Source organism: Rhynchophorus ferrugineus, unplaced genomic scaffold, assembly GCF_030347505.1.
Source record: "Rhynchophorus ferrugineus isolate W39M unplaced genomic scaffold, kcgeb_rfMv2 rfM1, whole genome shotgun sequence".
Lineage (NCBI taxonomy): Eukaryota > Metazoa > Arthropoda > Insecta > Coleoptera > Curculionidae > Rhynchophorus > Rhynchophorus ferrugineus.
In genome coordinates, this window is record NW_027472580.1 from 86,549,841 (window position 1) to 86,573,381 (window position 23,541).

Sequence of the window (23,541 nt, forward strand, 5' to 3'; positions counted from 1 at the left end):
GTGACAATGGATGAAACATAGCTCTATCATTTCACTCCGAAGTCCAATCGACAGTCATCCGAGTGGACTGCTCACGATGAGCCCGCTCCAAAGCATGGGAAAACGTAACAGTTGGCTGGCAAGGTTATTGCATCTGTATTTTGGGATGCGCATGGAATAATTTTCAATCACTCGAAATAGGAAAGACCGTTAACAGCGACTATTACATAGCGTTATTAGGCCGTTTGAAAGACGTAATCGCCGAAAAATGACCGCATTTGAAGAAAAAGAAAGTGCTGCTTCACCAAGACAAATGCACCGTGTCACAAGTCAGTGAAAACGATAGCAAAATTCGATGAATTGGGCTTTGAATTGCTTCCTCATCCACTGTATTCTCCAGATCTGGCCACGCGCTCGCGCGTTTACGGCAATCGGCAATGAAATTGGATCATTATTCGCGCTATTCCAAGAATCCGATTTTACACGGAACCGATAAGTAAAGAATAATCTCTTTCTAATGTTTACATGAATACCATAATTAACCGTTTTTAATCGTAAAATCTAAAAGCTCAAATTTATTTTTAGTAAAAGTTGTAATGAAAAAAGTGGAGAGTGCTAAAGTTTTGTCGCGTATTGTAACAACACCATTCTAAACACTTCGTCTTCAATACTCCGGCAATATATACCATAATGTATGGATTGTCATTATATTATGTAATTGTATGCGATATGTTGCATAAGAACTTAATAACCGTTTTCGGAGCGCATTCGAAAACTAAAAGGTCCAGGCTTATCGTATTATTTATTACGCTTTCTGGTATCGATAGCACCGTAAGGCCCATAACCAAAGAATACCGAGAACCATAAACCTCCCGAAAACTGTAATCAATAAAAAATAACGATTATCCGAGGAGTAACATAAAATTTCGGATATTCGGAGAGCCGTCCTACAAAGACATAACAAGCTCGTTATTGGACCAATAAAGCAAACGACTCGATGGTCATTTTTTTAAGGCCGTTTTACCAGGACCGCAAATCTTGGAACCCATAAAGTCCTATAAACGCGACCCGCGTCCGTTTTAATATCTCTGTTATTTCATTTTCCACTTTAATTCCGTTATTAATTAATGCGAGGGGGGGGGGCGATGACGCGCAGGAACGGTCGGGGCCTGGGGGGTCTTAAATTCTCTTAATTGTGTCAATTGGAAAGAACCGACTCTGAGTTTTAAAAATAAATAGAGAATAAAATTTGCATGTCGCCGACAAAGGGCCGACGGAGCGCACAGGTCCGGACTCGGTCGGTACCGTTAATTTCACGAAACTATTTTAAATTGTCGTTTGGTTATGTTATTTTGCTTGTTTTTTTTTTCGTCCTTTTATTCTTCACGAGCATTTTCATTTAATTACTTCGAATATTTCAAGGATCTCGGATGGGTTATAACGCGCGGCTTTTCTGCGAAGTTAAAAAGCGGTAGAATGATAATTATTTTCTCATTAATTAAAACTACCTGTAAGGTTACGAAAAATCTTCGCGTATTTGCATATTTTTCTTCTCGCCAGTATATTTACTCGAATGGGATCTTTAAATGAGCAAGAAAAAGTATTATGATTCTATTTCAATTCAAATAAAGGTACTTCTGAATGTTATTTAGTGATCTTTGACTATACGGTATACGCTCTAATAATACTGTGTGACACTATTTTTCTAACATAATATTGCATAATTAAAAACATTATCTATTGATATGGTTATGACATATTAAACATATGCCACGTTCCTAAGTAATAGTCTGAATACTATTTACGCTTAAAAGCTGTATTACTCCACAATGACAGCCAATATCCTTCCATACCTATTGCATATTCAGTGATTTTAAAAGAAACATATGAAAGTATGAAACTAATTTTAGACTTAATCATATACAAAGAATACAATTGGGAAGCTTGTGCTTATTTCAAAGTTGTTACTATATTGCTTGGACTACAGGGATGTTTTACGAAATATTTTTGTTTTCTCTGTTGGTGGGGCAATAGAGACATCAAAAACTACTATGATGTTAAAGATTTGCCAAAATGAACTGACTTTGTTTTTGGTAAACCAAAAGTCAAATATGAACATCTTATTCCACAAGAAAATGTGATTCTTCCACCCTTACAAATAAAACTTGGTTTAATGAAAACTGTTTTTAATGTCATGGATAAAAATGGTAAAGAGTTTTTGTATCTGAAAACCATTTTGTCTAAATTAAAAAACTTTTAAAAACAATGAAAATCTTACTATGAAAAAGTTAGCGGCTTGGTAATCACTAGAGAAAGTAATTCATGTATATCTAGACAATCTTAAGCTGAAAATGCCGAGTAAAATGATGCTTGGAATGTTGAGTGACGAACAAGGGTAACGCTTTCCAGGGGATATAAAACAGATAGAAGAACGTTATCAAAAAAGATGGAAAGCTAAAATGTTGGCACATTACTGCTGGTTTGGGCCCAGAAGATACGGTAAACTGATTTTATAGCACAATAACGCGCCGTCTCATAAAGCATAGAAATTAATCAAAGGACAAACGGTTTTTTTGTTGCGGCATCCATAAATTGCCTGAAAGGTGGACAAGATGAAGGTAAGACAAATTCTATATATTTACCTTCGAGTTTACATTAAGTCATTCGGTTAAGATGCGAAAATCAGAACATGAACGAATTCCTAAAGAGATTTCTGTGAGCGGCAACGTCGAAAACGTTATAGATCAACTAGACTACAGCACCAACAGCATTGTATTGGATCGCAGGCACTCTTTTGGGGCCAGGATCTACAGCCAGGATTGATGGTGATGATGAAGTTACATGTCTTAAGAGTCGTAATGTTATTGCAGTTCACAGGAACAAACTTGGAAAATTCGTTTCAATTGCATTAATTTTTGTGGAGCATTGAAAGAAAAATGGACGTTATATTAGCAGAAAATGTGTTAATTTCAAAAAAATAAATACCCTATAATTAAATAAACACTTTTGTCAAGTTAATCTTGAAGAAAATACACAAGAAATTATTGATGATGGAGTTGAGATCAAATCATCATTAGGGTTCTGGAGAAGTAACGTAAGACATTGGCTACGGACCCTTAGCTAACCATAGTAAACATTAAGGTACCATCACTAACCTACTAAAAAGATTGAATTCTCATTTAAATAGTAGTAATGAATATAGATATGGCATAACATTATAGCTAACGCGTTAAATTTTCTATTGAATTGATTCATTATTGATTATGATATATGATATACCTTGCTCTAATACTTCTAAAGGGAACAAAGAGGAAGAATCGTTTCACATACCCGAAGAACTGATGATGTTATTTTAAAATCCTTTTCAAATTAATTCGAATAGGGAAGGGTTCAAAGGGATTCAGTACTAACAACAACGATTGATCAAAATTTACTCGAAGAATATTTCAATATGACGTTCCTTTAAAAATATTATTCCGTTTACTATTATTTTCGTAATGAAATTATTCTCTCAATTATCTAAATGAAGTTGAGTAACTTTGAATTTTGACGGAAATTTACTGGAAACAAAGTCCCAATAACGCATACGGTCCTGTAGGTCCTGTAATTTATTATATACACTGATTGCTGATTAACGGATTAGTTTAGTACAAAGATATAATTAATAGATCTAGAAGATTGGCATTACAAGGAAACATATCATCAAATACTTATTAAAAGGTAATCAGAAAAGAAACTTACATTATTAATATTATATTTTCAATAGATCCTCTTTGATCTAAATGAAGTGAAAAAAAAAATTAGAAAATAATCATAAGTTAAAAGAAAAGTGAAGACATAAAAATAAGTGAAATATTAACCGTAAAATCAGAAGTAATAATTAGAAAAGAATCATTTTCAAATGGCCCCTGTATTCAAACATGCGTTGTCAGTATGACCGATATGAAAAACTACTACAAGGTGTCAATTTTATAGCAGTATTTTTTTTGGGTTATCAGAATTATATCATCTACAGATTGCGTCATCATCTAGTCGAGTAACTTTACTATGTGCTTATTTTTGCGGAAGAGTAGTACTCAACATCAGAATTCCTCTACGATAGTATACGCAACCTTCAGCCACGATGTTGCCGTTTCTTTCATTATATCCTTATTAAACAGACCACAATAAGTTCAAATTTTATTTTTCGAGAGTGATCTTAAAAATGTAAGTAAAGTTTCAAGTTAATCTTAAACTTTAATAACTTCAATGGCATCTCAGCTCATCAATTTAATACCCTCAAATGTGTTTTGATTTTAGATACGAGTAGTTTAGGTTTTTCTTATTTTCTAAGTTTTTATAACCTAGTTTGACCGCTCTGGAAAATCATTTTATTGTACTAAAGTGAGTTAATAATATTTTCTCTATAGCTAATAATATAATAAGGATGCCTTGAAAAGGATACCAAAAATTATACCGGAGATCTTTGATAATTTTCGAAATCCGACAACGTCGCGCTGAGCTCGCAAAGAGCGCCGTCGAAATACCCCGGCCCGACAGGTACTTCTTTAGCGGCGAGATCAAAGGTGCCGCCGCTTTAGAAGCTCCCCATTTTCACCACCACCACACGCACCCCTCATAATTCGGGGCTAGATTTAGATTGGTGTCGAAGTGAATTACTTCGAGCTCATATAACAGCGTTCGGTCGATGGTTTGCGGCATTGTGCCGTTGTAAATGCGGTCTGAAAAGACTCCCTAGTTCAAACAAGTCACCTGGAAGAAATTTAACACGTGTATGATTTATGTCGTATGATTTAAGGGGGTTTTATTTGGTCGGTTTTACATCTTGATACTGTTAGATGTTGGTGATAATTACGATTCCTTTTCGGCTATGTTAAGTTTAAGTCAAATTTCACGTGTTGTGTTATGATTTAAAAATAGTGGTTGTTGATAGACATTCGTGTTATTGTAAAATGTTGATTTTCTTAATGTAATTGAAAGTTAATTTTCAGGGGACAACTCAATGAGTCTCTTGGATGATATGTGGATGGCATTATGTTAATACCAATATTTAAATGATACATACCATCATTTCTTTATTTAAATTACTAGTTTAAGAGTTACAACTTTTGTAAAGATAAAATTACTGTTGAAACCAAAAAGTGACTTGATAAGTATTATGGAGACTTTGTACTTGAAAAAGCTATTGTTGGCCGATATTCTGAATTCTGAATATTGCCTTTGAAATTTGAGCGTTTCCCTCCATTTCCCCCGCTTCCCCAGACAGATCCTGATTTGGTTCCAAAGGGACCACTCGGGAGTGCCCTCTTTCGACTAAAAAATAATTTTGAAAATCGGTCCGTAATTGACGGAGAAATCGACGAACATATATTAAAAAAATATATACAGCCGGACATAGAACCTCCTTTTTCGAAGTCGATTAAAAATGTAACATTCATGGAAGGACTCTCTTCTTTATCTGATTGGTAGGTTGGGCTGAATCAGTTCTATTACATAACTTAATACAATACTGGATTTTGTAATTTTACATTTTAAATAAAGAGTTAAAATACTGTATTTTGTGCTTCGTATTTTAAGTAACAGGTCAGTTGAAAAGTCCCCGGCCTGATACATAGATGGCGCTACTAGAATTAAATCCATATGTTGATTTCATAAATGTTGAATGTTGTTGTTGTTGAATCCATAATTTAATCCAAATTTAACACCTGTCGGATCATTAGTTTGTGAATTATAGAATTTTGAGTAAACCAACTTTTGTTATTGTGAAAAAAATGGATAGAAAGGAATTTCGCGTGTTAATAAAATATTGCTTTTTGAAGGGAAAAATACAGTCAAACTTGGCTTGATGCCAAGTTTTCAGATACTGCCCCAGGAAAATCAACAAGGATTGGTATGCTATGTTTAGACATGGTGAAATGAGCACCGAAGGCGGTGAACGCAGTGGACACCCAAAAGAGGTTGTTACCGAAGAAAACATTTTAAAAAACCACAAAATGATTTTGAATGGCCGTAAATTGAAATTTAATAAAAGAGCAGAACGTGTTATTGGATCGTTTGAACGACGAAATCGCCGCATTTGAAGAAACCTCCAGAAAGTGCTGCTTCACCAAGAGAATGCACCGTGTCACAAGTCAGTGAAAACGATGGTAAAAATCCATGAATTGGGCTTCGAATTGCTTTCTCATCCACCGTATTCTACAGATCTGGCCTCCAGCGACTATTTCCTGTTCTTAGATCTTAAAAGAATGCTCGCTGGGAAGAAAAGTTGGGGGTCCTCATAATCACTGTATCATCCTTGAAGGGAATTATGTCGAGTAAAAAAAAACTAATTTTGCTAAAAAAATTTGTTTTACTATGGTAGGCCGGGATTCAACTGATCTGTTACATGCGAGATAGTATTTTGTAATTTGTGTTTTAATTAATGCAGATCATGTATGGCCAGATCTGCCCTTGGACATTAACATTTGAGCCATCATACAGTTCATTAAAAAGCTTTGTATATTTAATCCAGTTTCGATGCTCAACCTCATCCTATTAATATAATTTCACGAAACTCAGAAACCTAGAAACGCCAGCCTATTAAAAAGCTAAATGCTTAAATAACGGAATGGACAATCTCTTTGAGATGCCGCTAGAACGCTACATCTTTCCTGTTTCTTCAGGTAGACTTCCGATGAGTACATAAAGAAACATATTCGGCTATGCGGAAATGGACATCGTTCGTTATTCGAACTTGTCGATGAGCCCGATATTGATATGGCGCGTCAGGTCGCGACCATCCTGGCCGGCTCATAAAGAGAACCTCAATAGGAATACATTCGGTGCGTGACTTTTCAACTAAATCTCACAAAGAGAGCCGACGAAGAAACGTATTGCAGAATTTCATCCGTCATTTTGTGGCAGTTGTTCGTGTACCAGCGGCGTACTTTTATCCAATCAGAGTTTTCTCGAACAGAATCAACTAATGGTCCTCGTGCTCCATTCTAATGTAGTATTTGTTGATTGACTTTAACATGACAAGTTACAAATTACAAATTTACAAATTACAAGTGACAAATGCAGAATATTCCTTAGGTGATTGAATGTATTTTGATCCAGTGATATCACACTTTGATATCATAATTTTGATATTTTGATATACAGCCGATGACCATCAAAAACTTTTGGAAACTTTAGTTTCATTGATTTAAAAGTAATGATTCTGATGTCAATGACAATGATAACGGCCTAGGAGACCAAAAAAGTTTGAATACAATGAATCGCAAGGCATTGGATGAAAACTGTTCTCAAAAAACTTTCAGATAACTAAGCAGTTAATGAATAAACTGACTTCAGACGTTTACATGTGATGTTATAGATCCGAAACCAGGAACTCCATATCGAATTGTTTCAATATAGTTAATCGGTGGGACCACCAAGGGGTGGTTTATTATGAGCAGCTAAAACCGAATGAAACTGCACATATTTTGTTATTCATGCAGGTAATAAAAATGGTTTTATTCGTGCCGCAGAATTAGTGTTTTTGTCCAAGTCCAAGGACGATTACCATGGAGAAATGAATCATAACATGTTTTTGTTATTGTTTGAAAATCATTTGTTAAAAACCTGGAGGAACCATCAGTTATTATTATGGAAAATGCACCATATCTATATATACCATATGGGAAAAAATCACAACAAAGGCTGTAATGAAAGAATGGCTTTCAAAACACGAATTACGTTTAGAAGAGGTTGTGTTAAAAACTGAACCATTTCAAACTTACTACTTTTTTGCAATTTACTTTGTAGATTAACCATCAATGCATTAGCAAAATTCAGTGATTAATTTTATCAAGAATGGTGTACAGTGATATCAAGATGACTTGACAAGTAAACGAATCATCGAAGGAAACAAGAACTAAACGTAAAAAATAAATATGCCCTCTAATGAAAGGAAAATACATTAACTACAAAAAAACGCGCCTAGAACTCTACCTCATGGGAGGTGTGCAAAAATTCAATGTAAATATAATAAAACTACTCTAACCTACAAACTATTATACCTGTGTTAGTAATTGTAGTTTTAAGTCCTTCGATAATATATGTATTAGATGTACCATAATGTTAAAACAAACTATATAAAATTGAACTAAAAATCATAGTTTATGCGGCAACATAGCAACGTTTTGACGTCCGAAATTCAGATGACGTATGTACAAAATAACTTTGAATAGACTATATAATAAGCTATAGCAATATAATTTAAATTTACAATATTCCCTAAACACCCGCCTATGGGTAGGATCTTCAACGGCCTTAAAAAATGCCGAGAATATCGCTAATCTTTGATCGACTTCTAATTAGCCTTTAATTTGCGCTTAAAGCCATCGTCCAACAGCTATGCAAATTGCACTTGAATCATGGATATAATTAGTTTCATCTGCTTCAATTCAAAAGAACTACTAGCGTACACGGTTCCGAAATTAAGATGGTAATTTACGAATCGTGTGGTAAAATGCTGCAATAGTTGTGTAAGACATTGAAGGTAGTGCTCTATAACAAAACGCAACAGGAATTTAATTTGAATATGCAATGAAACCGGAAAAGTATATTAAAAGAAGTGAATCTTTATATATTTCTTTTCTATAATGAATACATATTTTTTCAATCTAACAATTTTCAATTTATCAAGAGTGTGAAGTGTGACTAAAATTCTGCTAAACCAAATGCTGTAAATTGCATTTTGTACATTTATATTCAAATGATATATGAAATTGAATTAAGCCAGGAAACAGACCAATATTACTCGTTATGGAAGGCAACTCGGAGATTTAAAAGACTAACTATTTGAGTACCGCCTATTAAAAATGATCAAAATGAATGGGTTCGACACAACGATGAAAAAGTTGAATTACTCGCAGAATATTTAACTAACGTATTTCAACCGAATGATATAGAATCTACAATAGATATAAATCCTATTTATCTGCCCGATGTAGTAAATCTAATTTCTTCAATTGAAGCTAATAATAACTAAGTTAATAATAGTTAATAACCTCAATCCTAAAAAGGCTCCTGGAATTGATGATATTTCATCTCGGTTATTAAAATAACTGCCACGAAAAGTAATAAACATGTTGACATATATATGACAAAAACTTAATTATATCACTTGACGGCTCCATTCCTCTAGCAGAATCACATGAATACTTCAGAATATATCTCGATGGTAGGTTAAACTGGGAACATCATGTGAGACAAAAAGCAGAGCAAATTAGACTCAAAATCCAGCATCTGTACTGGTTAGCCGGAAGATCTCTCAACTTGATCTAAAATCAAAGGGATTGGTTTATCAATCAATCCATAAAGCCTATTTGGACCTATGGGATGCAAATATCGGGTTGCACTAAAACGTCAAACCAACTAGTAACCCAACGCACCCAAAACAAAGTTCTACGATTAATTACCAATTCTTGTCGCTACGTAACCAACGAAGAACTGCACCATGATCTCGGAATCAAATGGATACACGAAGTGATCCAAGATTTCGCCCTAAAACATGAAACAACGTTGCTAAATCGCAACAACATGGAAGCAACACAGCTACTGAAAAACACGCAAGAAATCAGAAGATTGAAGCGAACCAAACCACACGAACTAGTTTACAGAACAGAAGAATAGTAATAAATTAATTTGTGAATTAAGATTACACTAAGCATATCGAATGTAAGACGGAATTAATTGAAAAATATATTCACGGAGAAAGTGGAGATTTAACATTATAGGCAATTTTCGAGCAATGTTTCGCATGTCCAATAATTGAGAAATGTCCAATATCTAGATATCACTACTTTGAACTTGTCTGAATCGCTATGCTAAAAGCTGCGAAGACATTTGCTTCGTTCATCTGCTTTTATTTAGGTGCTTCTACTGTTTTTCTACGGTCTCGTAATTAAATTATAATCAAAATGAGTTCACTATAATACATATTTGTTCTAAGAAATGTAACTGGTGTACAGAAATCAAAATATCTGTTTTGAAAAGATCATTTTCTTTTCAAAATGTTTCTGACTCTTATTTAACAAATAGACTGATAATGTAAAAATCCCAAATTATCTGAATCCAGCATGTCTGGAGTGTGACTCACTGTTTTTACTTGATATGTATAATTATATACTTGGAGCTTTTGAATACATATAAACAAATACTGTTTTTTTTAAGAAACTTAGCCTATTTTTACCTTGTTAGCAACAAATAGATGCTAGTTGTAAAAATAATGGCCAGAGTATAAACCCAAAACATTAATATAAATTAAAAACATTAATAAAAATTACAATAATACAGTTTGTTGAGCAACAAGATGAGCTTACTTTTATAGACAAGAGATTATCTCATGAGTGTTTTACTATACTGTTAATAGATCCTTAAGCTGTCTCTTTAACTGTTCCATTTTACCATAATAAAAGCACAGCAGTAATTGTGATATATATCATACATTTTAATATTTTCTAAACATTCTAGCTTTCATCTTAGCTTTCCTAATAAAATATTTTCTTTACAGATCCCTGTAATGGTAATTTAAACTAACCAATGAAATGACGTTCACTGCGCCTTCCTGCTGAGACCACGCAAAGCAATTCTGAAATTAAATGCATTAAGTCAACATTCTATATATTACTCTATATCTGGTAATATCAATTTAAAAACCAATCAAAGGCTTTCACGACATAATCATTTTCTTTATAGGTTTCTATAGTGTATAATTAAACTAACCAACCAAGTTACTAGAATGGCTATTGCAGTACCATCTGGCTATTGGACATTGCGAAACTTTTCACCAGAGACACCCATTGAGCTTTCTCTCTGTTACTCCATGTTTATATTTCAACAAGCAAAGCAGAAGGTCTAAATAACAAAATATATGAATGAGACAAAATCAAGCAGAACTCTGAGCGTGAACGAAAATTGTAATAAACAACATCCAAAAGCTTAACAGATACAATAGGAACGTAGAAGGAGAGAAGAAATTCCGGTTCCATTCGACTCTGGGGGACATCTAAGCGAATCTCGTTCAATATCTGAAGGTGTACGGAGAGTGCATAAAGATGTGTCGCGGTCCATTTGACGAAGCAGAGGAATCGCGAGAAATGCTCGAATATAATAGACGACCCCAAGAGGAAAACGAGAATAACGAAGAAGCACAGCGGTACGCAACACGGGATGCAATGCCGTTTGACGTAATTGCCCATCTTCACATTGTAGCCAGCCTCTTCTCGTTATGCAGTCTCTATTGTGTCGGCTGAACTCTTTGATCTCCCAATAATTAGTAAGAGAGCTCGCGCCCCAGTATTATTACGCGCCTACTAAAACCGATGTAGAGGCCGTTGATTCGCCAAATTATTTATTTATTTGTTTATTTAATATTACATAAGTAGGCATAAAAATAAAACTAGTCAAGTTATGAAAAATATATTTACGTTGGCTTTGCTTGTTGAAATATAAACCTAGCCTAGGTGATTTGACAAATTTTCTAACTAAACAACAATAAAAAGTAATTGTAGTAATTGATAACGTTTAACTATGCAGATTTCCTTAATAACTCGCTAAAAATTACGTGAACTTGGTTGAGAACTCTTACTGAATTTATTATCCAGATTTAGCACACTCTGATCATCTCTGGTTCTGGTTTCTGCAAAACTATCTTAGTAGAATGAATCTTCTTTCAGGAGACTTATTTAGAGCGATAAGAAAACAAACTGAATTTGACTATCTAGTAATATTATGAGTACACTTTCTTTGTTTATAAAATTAATGTTTTCGCACTGAAACATTCTTGTACAAAATAAAAATATTTGATGCTAAATATATTCTGGTTATACAAAATTTAGTACATAATATTCCACTATAAAGGGAAAAAATATTGGATTAAATAAATTGAATAATTAATTTTAATAATCTAAAAAAGTTTTAAAAAATTTCTCATCTAAAATAATTATACTTAGAGAGCTTAACAATTCTATGAATATCTTATCTTATTTACAATTAGGAAGAGGAAATAAAATTAAAAAATACCCGGCCTGAAGGTGACATAGTGGGCCGTGTAATACCCATTAAAACTACAAAGTGTTGCCGATATGCCGCATTTCTCTAGTTAAAAGTCGATCTCGGGCTTCCGTTTTGACATGACACCAACAATTAATGGTCCAGGAAGAGTCAGGAGAATAACAGGACATTTTACAGTTCCCGCTAACGCCGCGGATAATTTCTATTTCTAACACTTCTACTTTTCGAAAAAAAAATTGTTATGGTACCCAGAAAATATTAAAATTATTCATCTAGTAGTTTATTACTAAATGAAATAAATATATAGTTCCTAATAAATAGATCAAATATAGTTCTTTGATGTTTACTGCTTGTTAAATTAGATGAAAATGTCAGAAAAGATAAGAATCATTTTGCCTAGAACATAACTTTTGAATTGCATTTTCGTTTTATTGGAAAGTGGGTAATACTGTATGGCTTTATTAATTTAGTATTATAGAGATAATTAGAACATTTCAATGACTGCATTTTATAGAAATAATGCAGCATTTGGCACAATGTATGTGGGTTTATATATATTATAAATTTTTTTATGAAAATAACCGTTTGCTTTACTTTACTTTTTTGATTACCTTTGTTTGTTTAATCTATATGTGTTGAGGTTTCGAACAATTGTATATATATATATATATATATATATATATATATATATATAATATATATTTCTAGTTTTATTTCAACTATATTACTTAAACTTAATATTTCTAAAATGTCATTTCAGTTTCTTCATCTTCTCTGTTTCTTCAGATACAAGCTAGTGCTCTCTCAATATATATATATATATATATATATATATATATATATATATATATATATATATATATATATCTCAATTCTTCGCGTGTCTCGAACATTTTTGCCTTGGTTATCGGATTAATATACTTCATCTTACTTTTTATTTTTAGTATGTCAATTTTGCAACTAAAAATGCTACAAATTGATAAAGAAAGCAATTACCACTCTGGCCAATCCATATATATATATATATATATATATATATATATATATATATATATATATATATATAAGGTCATTGAAATGCGTAATATTTCGATGCTAGAGACTCAACGTTTGACACATAGGTATATGTTATATAGCGCGATTGATACGGTACCAGATATCCTAATGTATGATGATATGATGTGTGAAGTGTTTACAAACAGGTGTTCAATAAAAGAAAATAAAGTACCTCAGTAAAAGTATCTTTGAAGTAAAGTACCTGAAATATATTTTTCTTTTTATTTTAGCTTTATCTTGAACCTTTTTTCGTGACAACGAGATTTTAGCGGAATTTGTTCTTTTCAAAGTGATATGATAAAAGCATTAGAGAAAAATTAATCTGCAACACCCGTTAAATTATTTTTTGTGGTTTTATTAGATAATGTAGGCTTTGCTTTGAGCAAGACTGAAGGCAGCAGACAAGAACCTAATGCTCAATAATCCCTTTGAGACAATTTATCTGCTTCTTTTCTGCAGGCAACAGATATTTTGTCAGTTAAATTTTGGAAATCTTGCTTATAATCGAACCATACAGTAATATTCTTGAACAAAATTTTTACTTTTTTTTTAAGATACCTGCACTTTTTATTTTATTGAACAGTAAGTGACTCAATGATCAACCATCTGTTGTTAAAAAATAAGTAGAAATTGAGGCATGATGTTATGTTTGAACCTATATTGTTATTTTTAATTAATCATATAAAATACTAGAATAATATAAGGTGCTACATAAAGGAGGATTATATAACTCAAGAAGTTTCCTAGAAGTGACGCAACATAATAAAAAGGACAGTGATATGAAACTAATGCAGTCTCCTTTAGGTAGTTCAAAAAATTAAGTATAACTAGAGGAATTTTGCAGAGTGTAATTTTTTTTGGTGTTTCAATAATTATTTGTAATTTTTAATTTTTAAAATAAAAGAAATTAATCACACTTCATTTGAATTTGAGTGGTCAGCATGTTTCCCTGTTTTGAATATCATTGAAAATTGCTGGTGTAAACAAGATCAAGAATGTTAAAAATGTATATTAAACGCTGTCGAAGATATGGATTGGAGGTGTGAAAAATTGAGGAGGATGATTAGTTCTTTTAGTTATTACTTAATTGTGCTATAGTTTTGTCGTATCGGTCAAGCGCGATTTTACGTGAAACCTATAAGTAAAAACCAGTTGTCTTTGTGTAATATTACAATGAATAATTACATAGAATAATATAACCTTTAATCGCTAAAAAGTTAAACATTCGTTTTTATTAAGAGTTCAATGAAAAATGTGTAGTGTGCTAAAGTTTTGTCGCGGAGTATTTATGAACATATGTCAGCGACTGTACTAGGCCAGTGCATGAACGTAATTTGAACAAGATCTGTCAGCACTGTTCTTCTTGTATGTAGCCAAAATATCTATAGGATTGGAAATATTAAAAAGAAAACAACGGTTGGTCAGCTCTGTATATAAAAAGAAAAATATGTCTCTATTCTAAGTATTCAAAATGTTGTTCAACTAATATTTTCATTCAGATATGAAGTTTGATTTGATCTTTATCGGTTATCTTTTGTTTATTTCTATAATGCACGTGACGGTCTCACGATCTCGCGAGTTTTGAACTTAACAAACGCCAGTTTGCCACAGTATCATCGTTTCACAAACACCGTCTACTGTTTTAAAAAGATTACGGTACCCACTTGCTTGTTTGGCGTTATTCACGAATCCGGCAGACAAGTACAAAGTAAATTCGTGTAACCAAACATCAACACTAATCCGGACGGTGCATTAAAACGAAAGACTTTCGCCGGTTCCGCGTATATTTGCACCGTTAACAACCACCGGTACAAAGAGAAGAAAAAAACAAACGCATACGACACTTAAAAAAATACGAGGAACGAGATCAAAGTTGGCGTGGCGCGGAGAGCTATCGCAGTTCAAACATCTGCGCGGTTTTGGCTAGGATCAAACAGATAGTCCGCCAGCGAAGCAGCTACCGTTCTAATGCTAATTACATATTTACCATTTACTTTACCAGCCAGCTCGTATCGTATGTGTAACGGCGGCGGCTCTCGACACATCTCGGCAAATATGTATTTTCTTCCTTAAACTGTGTAATCCGAACGCTCTCGCTCGGGTTTACGCCATTGTTTATTCACGGCCTACCTAGAGCGGCTCTTTTTTTTTCGTTTCTTTTTTGTGCTTTGGTTTCGTACTCTGTACAATGTTTGTTTCGAGCCTGACAGAGCTTTATATAGGGTTAACTGTCATTTGACGGATGGTGGAAATTATCTTGTCTTTAATACCTTCTATGTTAAATACGCAAAAGCTAGTTTTATTTGTTTTAAATCATAAATGTTCTGAATATCTATGATACTTTGATTCCATCTGATAAATCATGTTTTAGACCTTTTAATTTTTGGTCGTTTATGTTTTTTAAAAAGGTTTGAACGATAATGTAAAGTGCTAACTAGGCGGGATTGCTGTTTTCTTAAATTATGAAATTTGTTTGCTCTGCGAATACTTAACAACAGATATAGTTACCACGAATGACAAAATTGTTAATATTTCTTCGTGGACTGTATTTTTCAGATGTGATAAATTAACAAGTCCAAGGGACGTTACAACTTCATAAGAGCTTTTTTGTGAAGACGCGACGCTTACGAGTTACTATCTTCCTAATATTCCTATATTACTATCAACCTGAGTTTCATCCAATGAAGAGTTTGTTCACAGAGTATTCCAGTTTTCTCTTTTTGATTCCTATTTATTAACTATTAAATCTCCATTTATCTCTTTTTATATTGCAGCGATCTTGAGGCATGTCGAATTTTACATCGTGGAATAACGGTCAGCAGCGACAACTAGAACACGATAGCGAATAGCTGGCAACCCCGAGACTTTTATCTGGGATGTTATTGAAGGGTATTTCCATCATTCAGTAACCGATCATCGTTTGGTTTAGACGTGCCACCATCGACTGCCCAAGCCTCGTCTCCAGGTAACACCGCTACCATCCGTTTTATCTATTTTATATTTTCTACATTTTTTATATTTCCAGCAAATAACGGTCACATAATGTAAACACCAGTGTTTCATTTCGTTTTACCTCCATTCACCAAGCCATATCAATTTACCCTAAAATATTATTCTCATTTTTTATATTATTTATATCTTCCGTTCTCATATTTATTTCATATATTTTTTATCTTTATCTATTTCATTCTCTCTATCTTTTAAAGATAATAGTTTTATTGTGTGTAAAGTATAAATAATAACTACTTTTTAAACGAGAAACTAATGCCAATGTGGCCAAAGTAACTGGTCTTTTGATAATTTGACGTATACATAAACGCCACTTAGGGTAACACACAAAATAGGTTCTGCTGGCTCTTGGTGGCAGCGTATCTAGCGTGTTGCCTTTGACTTTTTTCTTGTGCGCATTATACGTTCATCATAGCTGGAGCTGGAGAAGTGAATGCACAATAGCAAGAGTATCGCTTATTTATCTATTTGAGTGATTCTCTCCTTATATTTTACGCTCTGAGTTTAAAATAAGCCCTACAATTAAAATAGGACGCCGCTTCCGTTTCATCTATATCTAATAACATTTAAAGCATATAAATTAGCAATTTTTAGCTTATTAGAAATAAAAATTTTCGCTTAAAATGCGACAATCAGCGCACAATTGAGGAGCAAATTCAGATCTGCCTATCTGAACAGCAGAATTCTGTAGCGAAATTGACTTTTTGATTGGAAGACGCAGCGAAAAGCTCCGAAAAGAACATGAATAAAAATCATGGAAAGCGAAGAGAAAATAAGAGACTGACTGACTGTATTTCTTTCAACATGTAAGGATCGACGCTTCAATGACACTTATAAATCGTACAAATTTTATAATTTCTAAATTAAATATTTGATGTGATATAAATAAACCTTCATAACATTCGTATGTTTTTGGAATTTCTGATTATTTAACTACAAAAACAAGAATAATTTAAAAAATTTAAGTTAATTAGATCAGTCTATAGCATATAATTATCAACTAACGGCGAAATAAACTACAGCGGGTGTATTATAAAGACTGTGTATTGGTATAATCAGTGAGAGATCAAAGAAAAGACTAAAAAAAACAAGAGCAAATCGGTGTATATTGAATTCATATCAATACCAATGATAACTTGACACAAAAATCCGTTGGAAGGAACAATTAAACTAGAAAAAATCATTCGAATTAAAATATAAAAAATCTATCGGCTAATGGGAAGAAAATCATAATTATCAAATGTAATACATAAAATACAAATATACAAATGTAAGGTCACAATGTTGCTCTGACAATTTTTCACGAAAATTTCTCCAAGATGATACATGATTATGTAGGTACTCAGGTTACTCAAGATATAAATCCAAAGAAATATATATTTGAATTTTACATGAATGAGTTTCTAAATGAGAAAAATTCAAAAAAATAAACCGACAACTTTACATAATTTAATTTATCTCTATGCTATGAGTGTGAAGTATATAATACACTGTGTTAACAGGTCAATTGAAAAGTCCCCGGCCTACCATAGTAAAACACAAATTATTTTTTTTTATTCAACATCAAAGGTGATATACTGATTATAGCGACCCTCCAACTTTTCGATACTATTTTTGTTGTACGATTTGTCATTTGCTTTAAAATAGGCCTCAGTTTCGGCGATTACCTCATCATTCGACAAAAATTTCTTCCCAGCGAGCATTCTTTTGAGACCTGAGAACAGGAAATAGTCGCTGGGGTCCATATCTGGGGAATACGGTGGAGGAGGAAGCAATTTATGGATTTTTGCCATCGTTTTCACTGACTTGTGACACGGTGTATTGTCTTGGTGAAGCAGCATTTTCTTTTTCTTCAAATGCGGCCATTTTTCATCGATTTCGTCGTTTAAACGGTCCAATAATGATATGTAATAGTCGCTGTTGATAAGCCTTCCCTTTTCAAGGTGGTCAATGAAAATTAATCCATGCCCATCCCAAAATACAGACGGAGCGAAATTTGGAGCGGGTTCATCCTGTGCACTCCACTTGGATGAGCGTCGATTGGACTTCGGAATGAAATGATGGAGCCATGTTTCATCTATTGTCACATATCGACGTAAAAACCCGGGTTTATTACGCTTGATTATCTTCAAGCACTACTCCCAATAGTCAACTCGTCGTTGTTTTTGGTCAAAAGTGAGCTCGCGCGGCACCCACTTTGCACACAGCTTTCTCATACTCAAATATTCGTGAATGATATATGTACACGTTCAGTTGATATCTTCAGAGTGTCTGCTATTTCATTCAATTTCAATTTACGGCCATTGCAAAATCATTTTGTGGATTATTTTGTTTTCGTCGGTAACAATCTCTTTTGGGCATCAACAAACCTTGATGGTTAATTTCCCTGGGCCAGTGTCCGGAAACTTGGCCTCAGGCCAAGTTTTTGCTTCAACTGTAATTTTCCCTTCAAAAAGCAATATTTTATCAACACGCGAAATTCTTTTTTATCCATTTTTTTCACAATAACAAAAGTTTGTTCACTCAAAATGCCATAATTCACAAACAAATCATTCGACAGCTGTCAAATGTATAAATGCGTCTTTTGAGTGTTACGGTTAATTAAAAAACATATGGATTTAATTCTAGTAGCGCCATCTATGTATCAGGTCGATAATTCTATAACTATAAGGATATCTTTCTCATATTGAATTATGATTTTGTTCACTTTTGGAAAAATTGTGTGCCAACAAAACACTATTTGCACTTTTATTTTCCGGATTTAAACAAAATAGAACTACAGCGAGAGTCATCAACGACTCTCGATTCGGTCATCGACGGTTTTGGTCATCTTGTCGTGAATACTGTACTATATCAATAAAAATGAGCTGCTTTCTAAAGATGAGGAACTGAAATATCAAATCCCGTTAAACAATAAATGGCAAAATTCCAACTGATGGGAAGTATCTGACTAGTGAAACAAAATCCATTGTTAAACAAGAAGAAATTAGACAAAAAGCATGCCATGTATTTAATGTTATTATAAGATATACTTATTGTTATTAGGCAGATTTAATAGATGAGGAATCGAAAGACGAAATGGAGTGAAACAATAAATGGCAAAATTCCAACTGATGGGAAGTATCTGACTAGTGAAACAAAATCCACTGTTATACAAGAAGAAATTAGACAATAAACATGCCATGTATATAATATTATCATAAGATAATTATTATTAATAAGCAGACTGTTGACCTATTAAATTTAATTCACAGTCACAGAGAGAGGATGATAGAAACACACTGAAAGTAGATTCAATAATCCCTATTTTATCAACCGAGAATATCAAACAACCAAAGAGAAACAAACATTCATAAATCTTTAACGACTCAAATATTTATAACTGGATGAAATCACACAATATTTAATCGAAAAATTACATTTTTATCTATATGTGTGCAATAAATTCGACGTCGCCGCAACACACTAAATAAAAATGCGCCGGAAAAAAATATTGTTATTGGCCGAAGAGAAAAAAATATACAGCTAATCGATTAAAGATCAATTAATAACAATCTTAAATTATTGGATTATTTGGAAGGTTATGACGCACCTTCACAAACGCTGGACTTGGTTTATACGTTAGACGTTTATAACTACTTTATTTAAACGCGCCGGAGATTTAGATGGTATGAGCAATAATAAAATCGAAAACATAATAAAATATATAAGAAAATAACTAAGAGAGATTTTTTTTGAATCGGACTAAGCTTTGATAAAAAGAATCTGTAATTTTTTTATACAGTTTAGTCTGGAGATGTTTGGATGTAATAATAACAAACCTTTGTAACAATATATTCTATAGAATAATTGAATTATAATGGTGGAAATTATTTTCAAAACGTAAACATAAATGTAACAATAATATCGCCATTTAACTGAAAAATAAATTAAGGTAAATTTATTTTAGTTGTATTTCAATTCAAAACAGTATCATTTGTTTTTTATAATTGTAACATCTTTATAGTAACTTAATTAGACCCGATACGTGGCTGCGTTAAGACTCTAGCATCTTTTAAAATTCTATAATTTTTTTATTCCATTCAAACGTTTACAATTTTCAATTCATTCGGCCTTTGACAATGACTGTTAATAAGACACAAGGCCAAAAATTGTCAATTGGTGGCTTGGATTTAGAAAATCCATGCATTTTGTACGGCCAATTATATGTTGTATACTCCAGGGTCGGTAAACCATCAAGTTTAGTCGTTTACAACCTTCAGGGATTAATTAAACATATTATTCATCAAATCTCATTACGATAGAAAGAAAACGAAATTTCATTCCGGTTAATAATAAGATTAAATGTATACCTAAATATATATTTTTCGTATATAATATATCTGCTATTAAATTGACAATATATATATATATATATATATACACGCATGTATATAACACATAGTTTATAGTAACACAATTGATAAACCAATTTGTGATAATATTTTACATATATTTTCATTAAAATGGTGTAAAAAAATATTTCTGTGAAAATTGCAAATCAGTGGCAATAAGTGTTTGGGAATTCCTTCCTTTTATACGATTAAGATTGGTCAGGAACCAACGCCCTTGGATATAATTAGAAACAACGCAGCAATCTTACTAATTATGGTACATCTCTTAAAAATAGAATCAATTAGTAATTCATAAAAGCTATCAATTTCACAAAGTTATAACGTAGTGTAAATACTATCAAAAATCGAAGTTCTTTATACAGTTTTGCCAAAAAAAAATAGATTTCCTTTTTTTCTTAGCACTATGATTTTGTCGCCAACAGCATTTATAATTTTTACATAATGGTATTTCATGCGATACAAATAAACCTTCCTAAAGTACTTATGTTTTCGCAATGTTTGGTTAATTAATTTAGGTAACAAGTTTCAATCTATTATTTAAAATTATTAGTTAATTTGAATAAGTTTTTAATGACAAAATATATTTGGTGTATTGGTGTATTGGTATTATCAGTAAGATACCAAACAAAATACTGAAATAATGAAAATAAATGAGTCTATATTGAGTTCATATTGATAACAAGTATCTTGATACAATACTCAGTTGTAAACAAATCAAACCAGAAAATTGTATTAGCTAATGGGAAGAAAATCATAATTATCCATATATAATACGATAACAATACGTACAAATAAGTGCGTAGCTTTGCTAAAAAATAGAATCAAACTTTTCTAAGAATATTATAGGTGTACCCTGATACTACAGGACTAATTATTTACACCGACACTTTCAGATACCGACTGTCACTCAGGAAATTAAGATAATTGCTTGATAAATGCTGCAAAATTCGCTTGATAATCGTGGGGGATATATTACTCATGTTTTTCCAAAGTAGAGCTGATCCAAAATCTTAATTATTGATCATAAAAATTAACAGTTAACAATAATAATAGTTATTCATGAATTCACAATCAGTCAGGAAATATATTTTGTTCATATGGCATAGAACATATTAAGTTTTATATATAAAAAATTACGCTAAAAGTTAAATCGAATTATCGAAAATGTTATTTACACCGAGACTTTCAGATACCGACTGTCACTCAGGAAATTAAGAAAATTGCAAGGAGATATGAAGACAAACTCCATTCTCATGTCAATATCCAAGTAATATAACTCGTGGATAACACCAAAACAGGACACAGACTCAAAAGAATCAAACCATTTGATCTTGTGTAGTGTAGGTACATTTAATAGAAAAACACCAGTGATACTACATAAACATTTTTACACCAGAGGGTAAGATAAGGCCGATGCGTCCTCCTAGATATTTACTTAGATTTAAGTTGTTGTAAAGACAAATTGTAGGTTAATCGGCAACTGCTAATTAGGAATAATTTAATTTATTTTTCCTTAGAACATTTATTTAGTTGCGAGCTATATAAATCTATAAACAGTACAATATGAGTTGACCTCAGCGGTATTTTGTTTATGCTTTTTTGTTTTTAGCATGGAACAAATTAATATATATATATATATATATATATATATATATATATATATATATATATATATATATATATATAATAAACAACGTTTCTTATATCGCTCTTATAATGTCAACACATAGTACGAGACTTTTTAACGTAAATGTTCTACGAAATATACTTTGTTCATATGACACGGAAAGTATTAATTTATTATATATAAAAAAGAGGGAATGAAATTTCTTGAATCTTCAAGCGCCCTAATTATATCGAATTATCGAAAATGTTGTTGTAATAATTATGTTCATTCATTAGAGGAGCTTTTTTTCGAAAATGGAGATAGTAAAACTGACCAAAATAGTAACGCAAACATAATTATATTATACAAAATAAATTATCTTCAAGGGTCCGAGTTAAATGGAATAATCCAAAATGTTGTTATAATAATTATGTTAGTTCATAATACGAGATTTTTTTCAAAAATGGAGATAGTAAAATTAACCAAAATAATAACGTAAACATAGTTATTTTCCGGCTTATTAAATGATTGATAGAGAAAGTTTATAATCAGGTGGCGCCAAGTCTGGCTCCAGCCGCCCAGTTATTAATAATTTCTTGTATTTCTCATTAAAATTCAGACCTTTTTAACGGAGCAACTTTGGAGGATATCATCCCGACTGAATACATACTGAAATACCATGTCCAAAATGAGTTCGTCCCGATCGTCGACGAGATCTCTCCCCGAGAAAAGAGAAACCATCCTCCCGAGCCTCTGCACCGCACTGCTACACCTGTTTCACATCAAAAGAAGCGTCCTCGGCGGCCTCTTACCTGTGCCACGACCCGCATGACGTCGGCCACGAGACCGAACACCTGTAGACACTGACGACGCGCTCAACTCGGACACGGACATGCAACTGAGTCTTTCTGGCGAGCCCCGAGCGTTTATACTGCACCTCCGTCACCCCCTGGGACCGGAGGGTGGGTACAGGATCGGTATGCAACTGAGGGCGTACCGTACGACGAGGTGGTGACCACGTCGTTCGATTGGTCATCATCGTGGAGCCGGGAAAATTGTTAATAAAGCTTTTCCGGTGTGAAAATTTGTTGTTCTTATTCGTCAACGTAAATATTTCTACTAGATTTTCAAAATCGAATTGATCCCCAAATTATTAGTTATTTGTAATACAAATTAACTGCTAACAAATTCATTAATTAGTTCAAATAATTGAAAATTTATTTAGGAAAACGCGCCAACAGATAAAGAAAAACATATCGTTATATAGTTATTATCTTTTGAGATAATTCAAGATACGGGTATTGACCGCAGAGGAAAATATCAATATTGAAAAAAATGGATATATCGGCGAACAAAAACTATCGATATTTAGTTACGTTATGCACGCCTTTCCACGCAAAATTCGCTTGATAATCGTGGGGGATATATTACTCATGTTTTTCCAAAGTAGAGCTG

The 23,541-nt window shown here is 32.8% G+C and overlaps 1 protein-coding gene across 3 annotated transcripts in view; it reads right to left on the bottom strand.

Moving 5' to 3' along the window:
* Notum (palmitoleoyl-protein carboxylesterase notum) overlaps positions 1 to 23,028 on the bottom strand; it is a 52,593-nt gene extending 29,565 nt beyond the window's left edge. For 2 of the 3 annotated variants that reach the window (XM_076411667.1, XM_076411650.1), the window contains exon 1: positions 22,899 to 23,028. In XM_076411667.1, the coding sequence (XP_076267782.1) occupies positions 22,899 to 22,916 (18 nt within the window). In that variant the 5' untranslated portion in view covers positions 22,917 to 23,028. Of the gene's footprint in view, positions 1 to 22,756; positions 22,823 to 22,898 lie in introns of those variants that run through there. The other variant, XM_076411659.1, reaches the window with a different exon arrangement.
* Between the last annotated feature and the right edge of the window lie 513 nt (positions 23,029 to 23,541).